Source organism: Lipophrys pholis (genome assembly GCF_963383615.2).
Source record: "Lipophrys pholis genome assembly, chromosome: 13".
NCBI lineage: Eukaryota > Metazoa > Chordata > Actinopteri > Blenniiformes > Blenniidae > Lipophrys > Lipophrys pholis.
Genome location: NC_137632.1, coordinates 3,439,643 through 3,455,896, shown reverse-complemented (window position 1 = coordinate 3,455,896; position 16,254 = coordinate 3,439,643). Strand labels below are relative to the sequence as shown.

General features: G+C 45.7%; 1 protein-coding gene across 1 annotated transcript; it reads right to left on the bottom strand.

Moving 5' to 3' along the window:
* Positions 1–216: 216 nt before the first annotated feature.
* Positions 217–9,689, bottom strand: LOC308118647 (olfactory receptor 2M3-like; the record flags this gene model as incomplete). Its single annotated transcript, XM_080478155.1, has 7 exons — positions 217–331; positions 518–575; positions 3,887–4,136; positions 4,194–4,301; positions 4,434–4,652; positions 5,524–5,575; positions 8,818–9,689. The coding sequence occupies 7 exons, from the start codon at positions 9,687–9,689 to the stop codon at positions 217–219; spliced, it is 1,674 nt and encodes a 557-aa protein (XP_080334281.1).
* Between the last annotated feature and the right edge of the window lie 6,565 nt (positions 9,690–16,254).

The following is a 16,254-nucleotide window of genomic DNA, read 5'->3' as shown; positions in this document are numbered from 1 at the left end:
CTTAAGTGAACAAAGACGCAGACAGAGACTTCAAAATAAAACAGGAAGAGAGAAACCGGTAAATGGAGCAGACTTGACAGAGACACGGTCGGCACCCGACGGCCCAGGAAGTTCAAGATGTTGTTGATGGAAGTTGGCAATGAGTTGGGGGTCCAGGAAGTTCCGAGGGGGTTTCCAGGAGTACTTGTTAGCCCCATAGCACTTCCAGTCCACCAACTACTGAAAGACCTGCCCCCTCTTGCGAACAGCCATCAACTTCTTGACGATGTAGATTGGCTGACCATCCAGGATGCGAGAAGGAGGCGGGCTCGGTGCGGGAGGGATCAGAGGACTGGAGCGCACAGGTTTCAGGCAACTGACGTCAAAGGTCGGTTAGACCCTCATGGAGCGGGGCAGCCTGAGTCTCACAGCAGAGTCATAAATTTAAGTTTGGTCAGGAAAAGGAACAATGAACCGAGGCGTCAACTTACGAGATGCAGTTTTCAGGGAGAGGTCCTGGGTGGAGAGCCAGACTTACAGCCCCACCAGATAGGGGGGTGCCTGAGAGCACTGCCTGTCAGCCGCCCTCTTGTAGGCTGAACTCATGTGCAACAGCATCCAATGAGCACGTTCCCAGAGACGTCTGCTGCGGCAGACAAGGGCCACCAGAGGGAACCGCCACCTTGGACTTCAGGGCAGGATCTGGAGGCCCGTCTCCAGCTCCTGGTTGAGTCTCTCTGTCTGACCGTTAGATTGAGGATGATACCCAGTGGAGAGACTCACCCGTGCCCCCAGCACTCTTCAAAAGGCCTTTCAGAGCTTGGAGACAAACTGGGGTCCCCGGTCCGACACCACATCCACTTGGAACCCGTGAACCTGGAACACCTGGTGGAGCAGTACCTCTGTAGTTTCCTTGGCTGACGGAAGCTTCGGTAGGGCGACAAATTGGACCGTCTTGGAAAATACCTTCGGACACGGTGACAAAGTCAAGAGCAATGTCAGATCAGTGCTGAGAAAGCACTGCACCCTCTCCAAGATTAGACGCGTCAACGTCCACAATGAACTGCCTCTCAGGATGAGGAATGACTAAAACAGGAGCAGAGATGAACAGCTGTTTGAGCTGCTGAAAGGCAGCGTCGGCCTTGAGCGAACCGAAGAACTGGACTTGAGATGAGGTCAGGGCATAGAGGGGCGCGGCCACAGTACTGAACCCCCGAATAAATCATTTATAAAAAATGAGCAAACCCCTCAAAAAGCGTTGAAAGTCCTTCCTGCAGGATGGTACAGGCCACTCTCTGACCTTACCTGAGTCCATCTCTACCCGGCCCTCACCCACAACGTAACCCAGGAAAGAGACCTATGAGACGTGAAATTCACACTTCACGGCCTTAACGAAGAGCTGATGCTCCAGGAGCTGGCAGACAACCTTGCAAACATGCTGGGTGTGTGCAGTGAGGTCCGGGGAGACGATTAGGATGTCGTCAAGGTAGACAAACACACAAACATCAAGCATATGCCATCATTAATGAGGGCTTGGAACACAGCAGAGGCGTTAGTGAGACCAAATGGCATGACGAGGTACTCATAATGACCAGAGGGAGTGTTGCCAGGGAAGCCTCAATGTACTTCTTCATGGCAAGGGTCTCTGGTGGAGAAAGGGAGTAGAGCCTTCCTTGTGGGGGTTAAGAGCCTGGGAGGAGATCAGTCCGGCAATCATTGGGACAATGACGAGGAATAGAGGTGGACTGGGTCTTACTGAAAGTCACTGAGGTCCCAGTAGACCCATGGCACAGAAGAAGCCTCCTTTCCTTAGCTTATTGAGAATTTGAACATTCCTTAAACACTTCTGGGGTTAAGGAAAAGTGAAATGGAAAGGAGACAGGAGGAACTATTCCAGGGGTGTTCAAGCTTGGTCCCGGAAGGACGGTGTCCTGCATGTTTTAGTTCTCTCCCTGCTTCAGCATACCTAAATGTAATGATGATGTCATCACCAAGGTTGTGAAAAAGCCCAAAAATGAGCCCTTCATTGCAATCAGGTGTGCTGTAACTGGGAGATAGCTAAACCCTGCAGGACAGGGGCCCTGGAGGACCGAGCTTGAACACCCCTGGACTATTCGGATGCATCCCAGGTCCTAGGAGCAAGATGGCCGACCTAGACGTTCTCTTGATCATGTGGTCTGGAGAATAAAAGCCATTTTCTTCATCAACAGTTACACTCAAGAATCTGAGTGTAACTGTTGAAAGCCAATTTAAAAATGAGTTTATGTGAAGGCAGTTTGCTTTGTAAGACATGTGGAGCTGTCAGAAGGTGTTCAGCTACATGTTTGATTTGAGCCGTATTGCAAGTTAACTGGTTAGTAAAGCAAAGATGAGCGTGCAGACCCTGTGTTGGTGTGCGGCAGGGCTGACGTTGATTTACAGGTTGAATAACTGCTCCTAATATCACTAGTAGAACTCAATCACAAGCAATCGAATCAACACATCGTCCTGAAAGTAAAACATTCTGTGCCTGGTCTACTCGTTAAACTATCTAATGCCCTGTTGTTAAAACATTTCCTTAGTGTCCTTGAAGAAGGAGTCGGTTTGTTGTTCAGGCTGGAGGAGGCTGGTGATTCCTTGGATGGCATCTCCAAGCAAACTCTGGTCCTGCTGCTGAGTTTGTCTGTTCATCCCAGTGTTTTTCTACAAATAGACTCACTTTTTATGTATAACTGTAAAACATGTTGTGTTTCAATGATGATCTAGCTTTTATTTCTCATTTTCACACAAAGTGAAAATGAAAGCATAAGCAGACATTCGCACACTGGAACACAATGATATCACTATACAGAATAGAAATATTGTGAATACAGAAACATATGCTGCAAAAACCATTTAACTCACAAAGTATTGACATTACAAAGAAATTATTACTCAACTTATTTTAGCATCAAGGTGAAACCTTTTTTTTTTAAATTGAGTAATTCTTTTTAAAAGGAATCACAGGTGACTTTCTGCTAAAGGCCCCTTCATGCTCAGTGTGGCTGCGTGTGCGCAGAGTACGTGTGACATAAAAATCGTCATCCGCCCCTTTGCGCAGGGTCCGCTGCGACACCACTGTGGTCGAGCCGACTGCACATGCGTCAGACTCTACTGGGCACTTGTGTGAGGAGATCCTCCGTCTCCCCGTCTGAACAATCACAATTTAAATGTTACGGCGGGTAGACAGAGGCTCAAGCGCAGAAAGTCACCAGAACAGAGATGAAGGGAACCAAGGATTTTATTTATCATAAGAAATAATAATTTTAGAGTTCTCCTCCAGAAGAGATAAAGTCTTGGGGAGAGTGGCTCACGGGTCAGGCTAGCGTGGACGGAGTCAGGCTGACGGAGCGAGGGGACGTGTCCTTGTCCGGACGGGGGCTCCCGGGAATCAGCACCAGAGCCGAGTACAGAGCAGATTGGGGCAGAGCAGGTTGAACCTGTGGTCCAGTGGGCGGCGGCCGAGGCGGTGTGGGAAGAGCTGGTGCTGGCTGGGCCCGAGCGTGGAGTGTTGACGATGGCACTCTGATGATGAGGAGGAGTGAGAGAGTGTATGAGCAGGTAGCAAGAGGTAGAGTTAACAGACAAACACCACAACTACTAACTCTTGTTGATTTTACGGTCCCGCGTCCAGTGGAGTGAGGAGCCCGTTTAAAAAGCAGAGCCACTCCTCCAAAACGCCTCCACCTGCTACCCGCAGCTGTACTGAATCCTGGTAATTAACCCAGCCAGCTCTTCCATCCCAAACACCACCTCCAGGCACGCCCACCTGAAACACACTGCAGGGAAAAAAGCACACACCTGCAGCCAATAACCCCTCCCCCTAAGGGGCTGCAGGAGAGCCGATCATGACAGTACCCCCCCCCCTTACGTGCACCTCCTGGCGTACAATTGAGTTGCCCCGGGTTCAGGCGGTGGAACTCCCGGATGAGTTCCCGATCCATAATGCGACTTCGGGGCACCCAGGAACGTTCCTCCGGACCATAACCCTCCCAGTCCACCAGGTACTGGAGACCACGCCCCCGGCGACGAACGTTCAACAATCGCCGCACGGTGTAGACAAGGCCACCATCCAGCATCCTGGGTGGTGGAGGGGGGCGGGCCGGAGGGGACAGGTCACTCTCCTTCACCGGTTTGACCTGAGACACGTGGAAAGTGGGGTGAATACGCATTGAGGCAGGTAATTTCAACCGTACCGCACTCCGGTTGATGATCCTTTGGATCTCGAATGGACCCACGAAGCGTGGGGCGAGCTTCCTTGATTCCACCCGCAGTGGAAGGTCCTTGGCCCTCAACCACACCTTCTGCCCAGGGATATAGCAAGGGGCCGGAGAGCGCTTCTTATTAGCCTGTCGTTCCATCTTGCGGGATGACTGGAGTAGCGCTGCCCGGGCCTGCCTCCAGATCCTACGGCATCGCCTGACATGGGCCTGTACCGAAGGAACCGCCAGTTCTTGTTCCTGGGACAGGAAGAGGGGGGGCTGGTAACCCAGGGAACATTGGAAGGGAGACAGGCCAGAAGATGAGTTGACCAACGAGTTATGTGCATACTCAACCCAGGCCAGATGGTCACTCCAGGCTGAGGGGTTCTCTGCAGTTACACATCTGAGAAGGGTCTCCATCTCTTGGTTGAGTCGCTCTGTCTGCCCGTTAGACTGCGGATGGAAACCCGAAGACAGGCTCACCTTAGCTCCCAGTGCGGTGCAGAACGCCCTCCAAACCTCTGACGTGAACTGAGGGCCTCGGTCCGACACAATGTCCAGAACAGAGATGAAGGGAACCAAGGATTTTATTTATCATAAGAAATAATAATTTTAGAGTTCTCCTCCAGAAGAGATAAAGTCTTGGGGAGAGTGGCTCACGGGTCAGGCTAGCGTGGACGGAGTCAGGCTGACGGAGCGAGGGGACGTGTCCTTGTCCGGACGGGGGCTCCCGGGAATCAGCACCAGAGCCGAGTACAGAGCAGATTGGGGCAGAGCAGGTTGAACCTGTGGTCCAGTGGGCGGCGGCCGAGGCGGTGTGGGAAGAGCTGGTGCTGGCTGGGCCCGAGCGTGGAGTGTTGACGATGTCACTCTGATGATGAGGAGGAGTGAGCGAGTGTATGAGCAGGTAGCAAGAGGTAGAGTTAACAGACAAACACCACAACTACTAACTCTTGTTGATTTTACGGTCCCGCGTCGAGTGGAGTGAGGAGCCCGTTTAAAAAGCAGAGCCACTCCTCCAAAACGCCTCCAACTGCTACCCGCAGCTGTACTGAATCCTGGTAATTAACCCAGCCAGCTCTTCCATCCCAAACACCACCTCCAGGCACGCCCACCTGAAACACACTGCAGGGAAAAAAGCACACACCTGCAGCCAATAACCCCTCCCCCTAAGGGGCTGCAGGAGAGCCGATCATGACATTAAAAGCAAATCAAGAGCCAGAGGGCTCCTGAGGTGAAACATAAACTACTTTAGGAAAGGTGGAGAACGGAAGCAGGCGTACGTCCAAATTGTCCCTCCTAACTCCTTAACTATCGACTTTACCTTAACCACGTGGATGAAGTCACAGGGATGCGATCGTGTGCGCACCTGTGACCTGCGCACATTCTGCAGACAAGCGTGTGAATGGCATGGGAAGGCCTTAAGTTGTACATTCTGGACTCTGCACTGTGCATGTAACCTTTGAGAAAGTTTATATTCAAGTATTTTGAATTTATATATTTTATCTGAGTTGTAAGTGTTTACACTTTCTTAAATGTTAATTTTATGTCTATTTCTTACGCCGTGTATGGACGCATATACATATTGACAATAAAATGTTTCTTATTCTTCTTCCGGCTCTCACCAAAGGCGTTTGCTTCTCTCTTCTCTCCTCTCCTCCCTCATCTTCCCTGCTTGCTGCTCCTGTCTTGTCTGTCCTGTGTCAGAATTTAACAAGAGCCTCTCTTTACACTCCTATCCGAACCGAAAAGGAACAATGGACTTGATCAGCTGGTCTCTCAATGCAATCGACCAAATTTTCACAACAAGACGATCGGGCAAGGGAGAGCCCACATGTCCCGATGGGACATTTGCTGCCGGATACATGCTCGACTCCTGGGACAGCTGGAGGATCGTGTGTCTGTCAATTCTTTCCAACGAGGACGTGGAAGACCTCTACAGCGCTGGAACCCCCCTCCCTCTGGCAGCAAGCTGCAAATCCCCCCCCCATACCCACATGTACTTGTACCGAAGATATGTTGTAATCTGTGTTGATGCTTTAAATGTGCTGAGGTGGGTTTTTTTCCCCAATTACAAACTGTACTCCCTTAGAACACTGTCTGAAATCTGCCTTTTTTTCTCCTCTTCTCACCTCTTGTTGTCTCTCTTTCCCCCAGGCTTTATATACAATTTCGTTGTACCTGTACTTGTTCTTGTACAATGACAATAAATGATTCTGATTCTGATTCTATAGAAAAATCCATCGGATAAGCGGGAGAAAATGGATGGATGGATTATCCATCCATTTTCTCCCGCTTATCCGTTTCAGGGTCGAGGGGGTGACAGTCTGAGCACCGTCACCCAGATCACATTGCACCGATTAAGAACCTTTCCTGCAGGTGGTGAGCCAACGGGAATCTGAAAAAAATATTTTATTTATTTCACTGAACAAAAATAGAAACACTTTTGTTTTTGCTCCCATTTTTCATGTGCCGGACTCAAAGATCTAACACTTTCTACATCCACAAAATACAAAATTTTCTCAAATATTGTTCACAAATGTGTCTAAACGTGAGCACTCCTCCTTTGCGGAGATAATCTATCCACCTCAAAGGTGAGGGAGATCAAGATGCTGATTAGACAGCAGGACGAGGGCACAGGGGTGCCTTAGACTGGTCAAAATAAAAGGCCACTCTATTATGTGCAGTTCTATCACACACCAGTATCACTGAGGTCAAAAGTTTTGGGTGAGGGGGCAATTGGCATGCTGACTGCACGAAAGTCAACCAGAGCTTTTGAAGCCCGTGAAGTGAATGTTAATTTCTCGACCAGAGGCAGCTTTCAAAGGCATTTCAGATCCAACTGGAATCACAGACCAGATGTAAACACGACAGCCCAGTGGCCTCATTTATAAAGCTTGCTGACGCACAAAACGGGTCCTGAAAGATGCGTACGCCACTTCCCACACAAAGTTTGTGATCTATAAAAATAAACTTTGCGGGAGAATGTGCGTACTGGTACGCAAACGTTGAACCTCGCGCATGCACATTTTGGAGACAGGAACCTGGCAGCGCTGATGGTGAGGTGGAGAATTGAAGCCAGATTCATCTCATATGTTTAATATCTTCAAATATCAGACTTACAGATCCACGTAATCATAAACAGCCAAGCTGCAGTAGTATAGCTGTTTCTTTAGTAGAATATTACTACTGAATCAGCAGCAAGATGTTCATATGTTATAGTTTCATCTTCAAATGTTACAGAGTGGAGGATAGAACTGATTGATTATCAATTGTGACTAAAGTGTGTAACAATCAGTTTAATTTCAGAGTAAACACATAAATAGAGCTGTGACAGTCGTGCAAAAAGTGATTCCCGTCCACGGGAGCGCACACTGACTGGCTCTCGCCAGACGCTGGGGACATTTGTTCTGTTCCAGCTGCTTTTATTAGGATTTACAGCCACAACGTACAAATATACTAAACTGTGTGTACACGGTAACAGAGTGAGTCTCTGGGAAAGTCTCATGCAAAAAAAACTGGAATTGAAAGGATTTACCAAAAGTGTTACATGTAAAATAAAGAAATTATAGATTTTATATTGCTTATTTTATTATCATACATACATGATACAGTTTAGTATATTTTTACGTTACGACTGGAGATCCTGATAGAAGCTGCTTGTGGTGCACCCAGGACACAATGCTGCTATAGACAGACGACCTCCTCCACCCTCCACCTCCAACTCTGGAGTGGCTGAGGATAAACCACAAAGTCCACTGAGCTTTTTTACAATCCCTATTCAAATATTTATTCATACATTTAATAAACAGATAAAACTGAACTTTATCGGTCCGCTGTGTCTCCACCAAAATGTCTCCTTCCCTCTCCGGCACTCCGACACACGCTGGCCGTCACAACCATGAGGCTGTTTTGGGGTCCAGCAGTGAGCTCTAGTGCCGCCTCCATGATGTCACTCTCCTCTGGCCTCCACCTTCACATCAGATTCTTCTTATCCACCTCTGCAGTCACTGATCTCTCTGAGACTCTCACACTATTTACAGCAGTGACAACGAGCTGCCGATCACTTGTTTTTCTGATTCCACAACTGTGACACCAAATAATATAATTTTCCTGACCTCCACCTCCTCCATGACTATTTCGCTCCCCGTAAAATTCCTTTGCGTCTTCTTTTCTGTCAGGATTTAGCGTCAAATGCCGGCGATCAACAGGCTGAATTAGAAGTAAAAATATTGACGAGGCACATTGCATTGACCATTTATTATAGAAAGTGGCCGTTTTGAGGGCGGGATATGAGCTGCGCAACGTTCCAGGTAGACTGTGATCTAGAAAAGGAAAGTGCGTGGAGATGTGCGTACACTTGGTTTGATAGATCCAAATTTCTTTTGCTGCACGCCATTTTCTGCTTTTGGGCGCATGTACATTTTGGGCACGCAATGTACACAAAAGGTTTTATAAATGAGGCCACAGCACCTCATGTACAATCCTGATGTCTAATCAGCATCTTGATTTTACACGAGCTCATGAAAAATGGGAGCAAAAACCAAAGAGTTACGTTTATACTTTCATTAAGTTCGTTCAGCATTGAATAACAGAAAGAACAAGAAGTATTATTCACCTTTGCTTCTCCAGATTCAACAACTTCTTGAGGTGTTTATGAATTTCTTTCATTTTCACACCGTATACGATCGGATTCAAGAGAGGATTATACAGAATCACTTGTAAAGACATTATGAAACGCACAGTTTTGGGAAAGTTAAATTCCACCCGAGCCACAATCACATCGTACGCACACAAAACAGAGAAGCTGATTAAGATCAGTAGGTGAGGTAAACATGTCTCTGCAGCCTTTTTCCTCACCTCCCTGTTGCTTCTGTAGGATATTAAAAGGATCTTTGAGTATGAGAAAAGTATTAAAAGCACAGGCAGAATGGCAACATTTAGCAACACAATCACGCCATATATCGCTATTAATTTGGAGGTCACACACTGAAGCTTCAAGATTGAATTGTTGCAAAAAATTCCTTTCAAAGTGAAGTAGCAGAGTTTTTTCATTGAACTCAATACAGTCGGCACGGCAGACTGGGTGGCAGGCATTATCCAGGCGAAAAGCAGTAAATAAATGACAGTTCTTTTTCTCATGACAGTTGAATATAACAGCGGTTTGCAAATCGCAATATATCTGTCATAAGCCATGCCTGCCAACAGCAAGAAATCTGCACCAAGAAAAGAATAAAAAAACAAATACTGACCAAGACAAGCCTGATAGGAAATGATCTGTCTGTCAGATAAAGAGTCAAACAGAATCTTTGGGTAGATGGTTGTACTGAGCAGAAGTGAGTTGAGGGAGAGGGCTGCAATGAAAATATACATGGGCTCATGCAGGTTTTGATGAGCCCAGACCAGGTACATAATAACAGAATTACTGAGGATTATTAAAATATACAGTGCCAGCATGACTACAAAGTAAAGATATCTGTATTTGGTCATTTGAACGTACCCACTGATAGTTAAGTAAGTGACGTTAAATGTATCATCCATATCAACACGAGTCATTAAAAAACAAAGGAAAGCTTCATATTCTGAGCATTATATCTCACAGTTGTACATGTACTAACCCTCTGCATTACCTCAGTAAACACCACTGACACATTTTTATATGGTCCAGTAAACCTCTGAGGACCTGCAGAAGCGTCAGGGAGGCTGTTTTCCACAGCTGGGAATATTGTTGCCCAACACAGAGCACATCCGGATCCAGATACAGTGGATGAGCTTGTGTCCCAGTGTCTTGGTACAGTTACCAAGAAAAAAGATGGAGTAAAATTGCACATATTATTGCACGCAGCGTAGAGGATGATCAGACAGGAACCGACACGGCCCAACAGTCCCCAGCATCTAGCGTTGCCTTCATTTCAAGGCTTTCAATAAAAGTCTTGTATGATGTCTAGTAGTGCCACAAGCATTGCCATATAGTTCACTATGCTGATACCATGTTCCCTTATAAATATAATATATATAATAAAATCATCAGCATTTACTTGTCTGTCTGTCTGTTAGCAAGATTCTGTCAAAACTACTTCACGGATTTTGATGTAAATTTCACCACAAATAGATATTTGGCCATGAAAGATTCCATTAAGTTTTGGAGATGATCCAGAAACATTTTTTTTTATTATTTCTGAGTCCAAGTCAACTGGTGGATCTCCGAAATCTCTGATTGCTCTTTTTGCCTTGAGCCTTGAGCAGCCAGAACAGGTACACCAGTGTGAAGAGCCTGAACTGGAAGAGAGCCTTGAGCAGCCAGAACGAGTACAGCAGCATGAGGAGGTACAGCTGCATGACCAGCCTGAACAGGGAGAGAATTCTCAGCATCAACAGACATCAGAACAGCCTGAACGGCAACAGGAGCCTGAGAAGAAACCACTGAAGGTCCTGAACGTGTCAGTGAACAACGATGTTCAGCTGAATAAATGTGTGACTGCTTGGAGGCCCGGCTTTCTGAGAAGGAGCACTGTAAAGGATCCTGAGGCACAGGAAACAGAGGTATAGACAAACACACTACCTACACTACACTAATATTCCTAAATAAACTCTGTTTAATTAAAGAGCTTCAAGCGTACATAGACTCTAACAGAATCCATCATAACTTAATTCTGCATAGATTATAGGAGCAAAACGAGTCGCTCTGAATGAAAAAATGACATGAAGATATTTTTGAGTGGTTCATCAACAATGACCCAGAAAGATTGACTGAGACTGTTTACTTGTTCACAGAAATGACATGACCAGGAGTAACAAGATAATTGTAATAATCGGTTCTTACAAGCTTACAAGCACTTCAGAAATGTCATTAGTTCAGTTCAGTTCAGTTAATGATCGGATTTGTTTGCATGTGTGCATGTAAATGGGACAATGGATTGATGATCTTAGTGATTAACCACATCTTCTAATCGGTTCCCTCCAGGAGCTGTTGAGGAAATTCCAGAGTATCCTCAACAAGCTCACTCTGGAAAAGTTTGACCGGCTGATAAAGCAAGTGACTGAGCTGCCAATCGACACTGAGGAGCGGCTCAGAGGTGTCGTTGACCTCATCTATGAGAAGGCTATCGATGGGCTCAACTTTGTCACAACTTACGGGAAGATGTGCCGCTGCCTTGCAACTGTAAGTGTCCTTTATTATTTATTAGAATATAGATAAACATCAGAGTGGACATTTTAAAACAAAGGACATTGACTTATCATTGTAAATGTGTTTGCTCGGAAGATGTTGGTGGAATTCCTGAGTCCAAACTGAATGCAATCTGCCATCGGTGTGTCTTTCTTGACTTTAATCTATCGGATATGCAGCTAGCAACTGCTGAATAATGACTAGCTAACAAAGTTCCAGATTTCGATTAAGCTGCTCTGGTGACAGAAAAGGAATTGATGAAATGCACATGGTTGGTCTGCTCACTTTTTTGTCTTATATGGAAGAAAAAAAATGTTTTAAACCAGTTGTCTTGGGCAAGCTGGAATAAAATGAGTGCTTTAAGATATTTGTTAAACTGAGAGGATAAACCAAATTAATCGACAATGAAAAAAATGAAAGTCTGATTTGTTTTAATCTTTTGTTTTGGAAACCCATTAATTTAGTAATATAGTTACTGTTGGGATTAGACTTCTCTTAGTGAAACATGAAGTAATTATCTACCACTGTGAATGATCCTGTCAGAAAAACTGTTGTCTTAAGAGTACCGAGAAATAGTATGAAGGAAAAAATATCTTCTTCTAAAAAAGAAGATGGATGAATGTAGAAATGTCTGCTTTGTGCCACATTGTGGAGCGTTTGTAGTGGTTTGCTTCTTCTCCTAACCTCAACCTGTCTGTGCTTCACAGTTGAAGGTGCAGATGCCCGGCAAACCCAACAGCACCGTCAGCTTTCAGAAGCTGCTTTTGAACTGCTGCCAGAAAGAGTTCGACAAAGACAGAGTGGATGATGCAACGTTTGAGAGGAAGCAGAAGGAAGTAGACTCTGCTGCATCGGTATGCATTGATTACAATTCTTGCAAAAATATGTCTGAATACCTCACCGTAGCTGATATTCATATTTGCTATTTGCACATTGCTAATCTTTGTTCGTCTTGTTTTCTCTAGTCGACGGAGCGTCGACGGCTTCAGGAAGAGCTAGAAGAAGCCAAGCGCAAGGCCCAAAGGCGCTCCATTGGAAACATCAAATTCATTGGCGAGCTGTACAATCTGAAGATGCTGACCGGCTCCATCATGCATGAGTGTGTTGTGAAGCTTCTCAACATCAACAGTGAAGAGTCACTGGAGTGCTTATGTAGGCTGCTCACCACCTCCGGCCAGGCTCTCGACCTGACGAAGTCCAAGGTGAGACTGATAAAGCCGATAATGTTTGCGCAGAAATTACTGGTTTGATATTTGAGAAAAATACACTTATTAGCTCTCTTATTGAAAATTACAAAAATATATTTATGTTGGATTCAAACTTGCATGAAGTGAATGATAGTCCAGCACAAAAAGGGGGATATCTTAGCTTATCTGCAGGAAGTGAGAATGCACAAACAACCAAATGCATGAAGGTTTCCTTTTGGGAATTTGTCCTAAACCAGCTGTACTGTACTGCTGAGATGCTTTGAGAGACACAACTGACCCAAAGACCTTCATGCTACATTTGTACTGTACTGCAGTCGCTTTCACAACAACAAACAGGGAAATGCTATGAATCAAACCAATCGTGTGAAATAAGTTGTAAATCCTCCAAAACTGCTATTTATTGTTATGAAACAGAGAAACAAAAATATAGCACTGTGTCACCTTCTCCATGTTTATTCCATCAGTCTCGAATGGACCAACATTTCACACAAATAGGTTTGGAGGTTTTCAGCCCTCAAAACACTGATACAACTGCATGGACAAGTTAGTTTAATAGAGACATTTGGCTGTCAAATACCTCAGCCCCCCCCCCCCCCCCCCCCCCCACCCCACCCCTTCCCAGACACAAGCTTTTTATTTCAAAGACACTGTCTTGTACAGGATGCAATAAAGCTCAGAGTAGAGCTCCGCTCGGCTGCACTCATGTCAAATATGAATTTTAAATGAGCAAAGAGACTCAAGAGATCCACTTTGTTTGAAAACAAAACCTCCACGTTGAGCATTGTGCAGGTGATAGATTGTCATATAAGTTGAAAGTGATTTTCTGGTAACAGATGTGCATCTCAACAGTGAACTTTTATCGATAATATCCTTTTTTTTTTAAATTCTCTGTGCTGTTTGTGAATTAGTGAAACAAAAAAAACCTGAAGAATATGCTTTGGTCATGAAATTGCAGAATGAATAATGAAATACATTTGTTTTTCTCAGAACAACTGGGTCCCAAGGAGAGCCATCCAGGGCCCAAAGACCATCAGTCAGCTCCACGTGGAGGCTGAAATGGAACATGTTGAAGAGCAGAGGAAAGTTCTTCAGCATATGGACTTCAGGAGACAGACAGGTGAGACCCACGGTCCAAATCCTCTTTAAGTCTTAGAATGACATCGGCACAACAACAGTGACTCACGAAGCCTGCATACAGGCAGTCTTCCTGTCCCTTGGCCTGCATGCTATTGTGCCCAACAGCAGACAGGAAGAGACCTTACTTCCATCCGTCTTTTAGCTGACTTATAATATGGTGTCATGTATAGCAGAAATGGTAAAACATGAATAATTCATTATAATATGAAAAACTGTAACAGTTACGCTTACAGGTAGAAACTGTAACAAGACGTACAACCAAACTTAGTAAAATATTCAGACACACAATATTTTAAACTAGAGACACTTTTCGACAAGCTGAAATTCAGGACCAAGCCTGGATTTGGGGAAATACACTTTGAATAGAATGTTGCTGGACCTCTGACGCCTGTGTGAAATTATTGAAAAACTGTATAACATTGGACCTTTGATAAGTACACTTCTGTGGTTGTGTGTTCCCTCCTAGATCTTCGCAGCCAGAGAGAGCTGGACTATCAGCCAGAAGAAACTGTGCCTGAGACAACTAACAGAGATGCCATTGACCCCAGCAAGATCCTAAAGTTCTTGAAGGTGAGACTCTCTACAGTCAGGGCTGAGCTTCACCTCTCAGTAACATCACCAGCAGCTGGATGGAAACTCTAAACTTCCTGCTGTTTTAACACAGGCTCCAGTAGATGAGGAGATCCAGCTGCATATGCCGGGTCACAATGCCTGGAAGCATGGCGGCAGAGGGTGGGGAAAATCCAGTGACTCAGGTAAGATCTCCTCCTGAGCTGCAACTTCAATACATGGGAATGTCCATTGGGCAAAAAGCCGCCAAATCTGGCAACACTGATCTTCTTGCCGACATTGGCTGGAAGTAGACACAGAAACAGCATATTCTCATGGCTGAAATTCAGGACAAGTCTGGGTTTGGGAAAATACACTTTGAATACAATGTTGTTGGACTTCTCACACCTGTGTGAAATTGTTGAAAAACTGCTTAACATTTGACCTTTAAAAAGTACATTTCTCATTGGGTGGTGGTGTGTTCCAGGTATCCTCTTATGTCCTCAAGTGCAGCGAGAGCAGCGACTGCAGAGCATGCAGGAAGCTCCTCAAACAGAGAAGAAGATCCAGCCGAGCCCTCAAAATAACACCAAACAGAAGAAAGGCTGCAGAGGATGGAGAAGAGCACAGTGCTAATTCCTCCCATAGGGCTTTTCCACCAAAAAGAACCAGGAGCTCGTTCAGGGCCAGTGCCAGAGCCAGTTCTTAAATTAGCACTGCCATAGAACCGGTTCTTTTCCCACCGTTAACGGAGCCAAGTGAGAGCCACGTCATTGTGTCACTCCAAAACGTTGTACGTCACTGATTTCACCAATGTAGCCCTGACAGCGCTCATACAAGAACCAGGAGACGGACTGTAACATCGGTTTAGTCCGGATTGCTCCATCTAGTTTGGCCTGAACCTTGGGTGCAGACCACCTTCATACTCCATAAGAACAAGACGAAAGTTTGGCAGTGCAGGTCCTGCCGAACAAAATGACGTAATTTCCTTTGGCCAGCTCCCTCTGGCCGAAGAAATTTGTTTCGGCTGTGCCAACCGCCCTGGTCGAACCATGTAGGAGCCGCACTGCCGAAACCTCTGCACTGCTGTGTGCTGCGCATGCGTGTTCCAGTTCGCTCATGACTATCAGTCATATTTTAATCATATTTGGCTTGTAACATCGCTTCTGTACGAGCCCCGCAGCTCGTTAAAAAGTCAGAGTGCGGGCTTTTACATGATGCACCTGAACGCATCACGAACAGCTGTCAGCTCCTGTAGTTAATACCGGACTAACATCGCGCTCTGACAAAAACTCTCTTTTATTACTGAAACAGTTCAGAGAAATGTATTTCTGAAAGCACTGGAGGCGAGAAATAAACTGTGCAGTTAAAAAGTTTAAACGCCGCATCACAGACATGTGGCTGCTGCGAGGGGGCGTGGCCTGTGAGTTCGGAAGCTTCTTATCGGAGTATGAACAGTCCTGCCGAAAAAGCTTTTTTTTCGGCAGCTGGCTGACGTCACTGCCGAGTTTTCTTCTTGTTCTTATGGGTTCAAAAAGGGAGTATGTATTCCGGTCCCACCCAGTGGACAAACCACACACACACACACACACACACACACACACACACACACACACACACACACACACACACTTCCACTCCTCACGAAAGGTGCTTCTGAAGTTGCTTGTTCTCTATCATCATTTGCTCAAACTTTAAAATTCATGTTCCTGCTTCACGTTACTGTCTAGATCAGGGGTGTCAAACTCAGATCCTCGTGGGCCGCAGCCCTGCACGTTTTCAATGTCTCCCTCCCCTGAATGTCCTGATGGTTCATCATCACATTCAGCACAAAGCCAGATAACGAGCTGCTCATTGCAATCAGCTGTGTTGAAGCTGGGAGACATGCAAAACGTGCAGGGCTGCGGCCCTCGAGGCCTGGAGTTCGACACATGTGGTCTAGATAGAGCTGCTCAGGGTGGTTAATCTAAGAAATCATTTTACTGTCTAGATA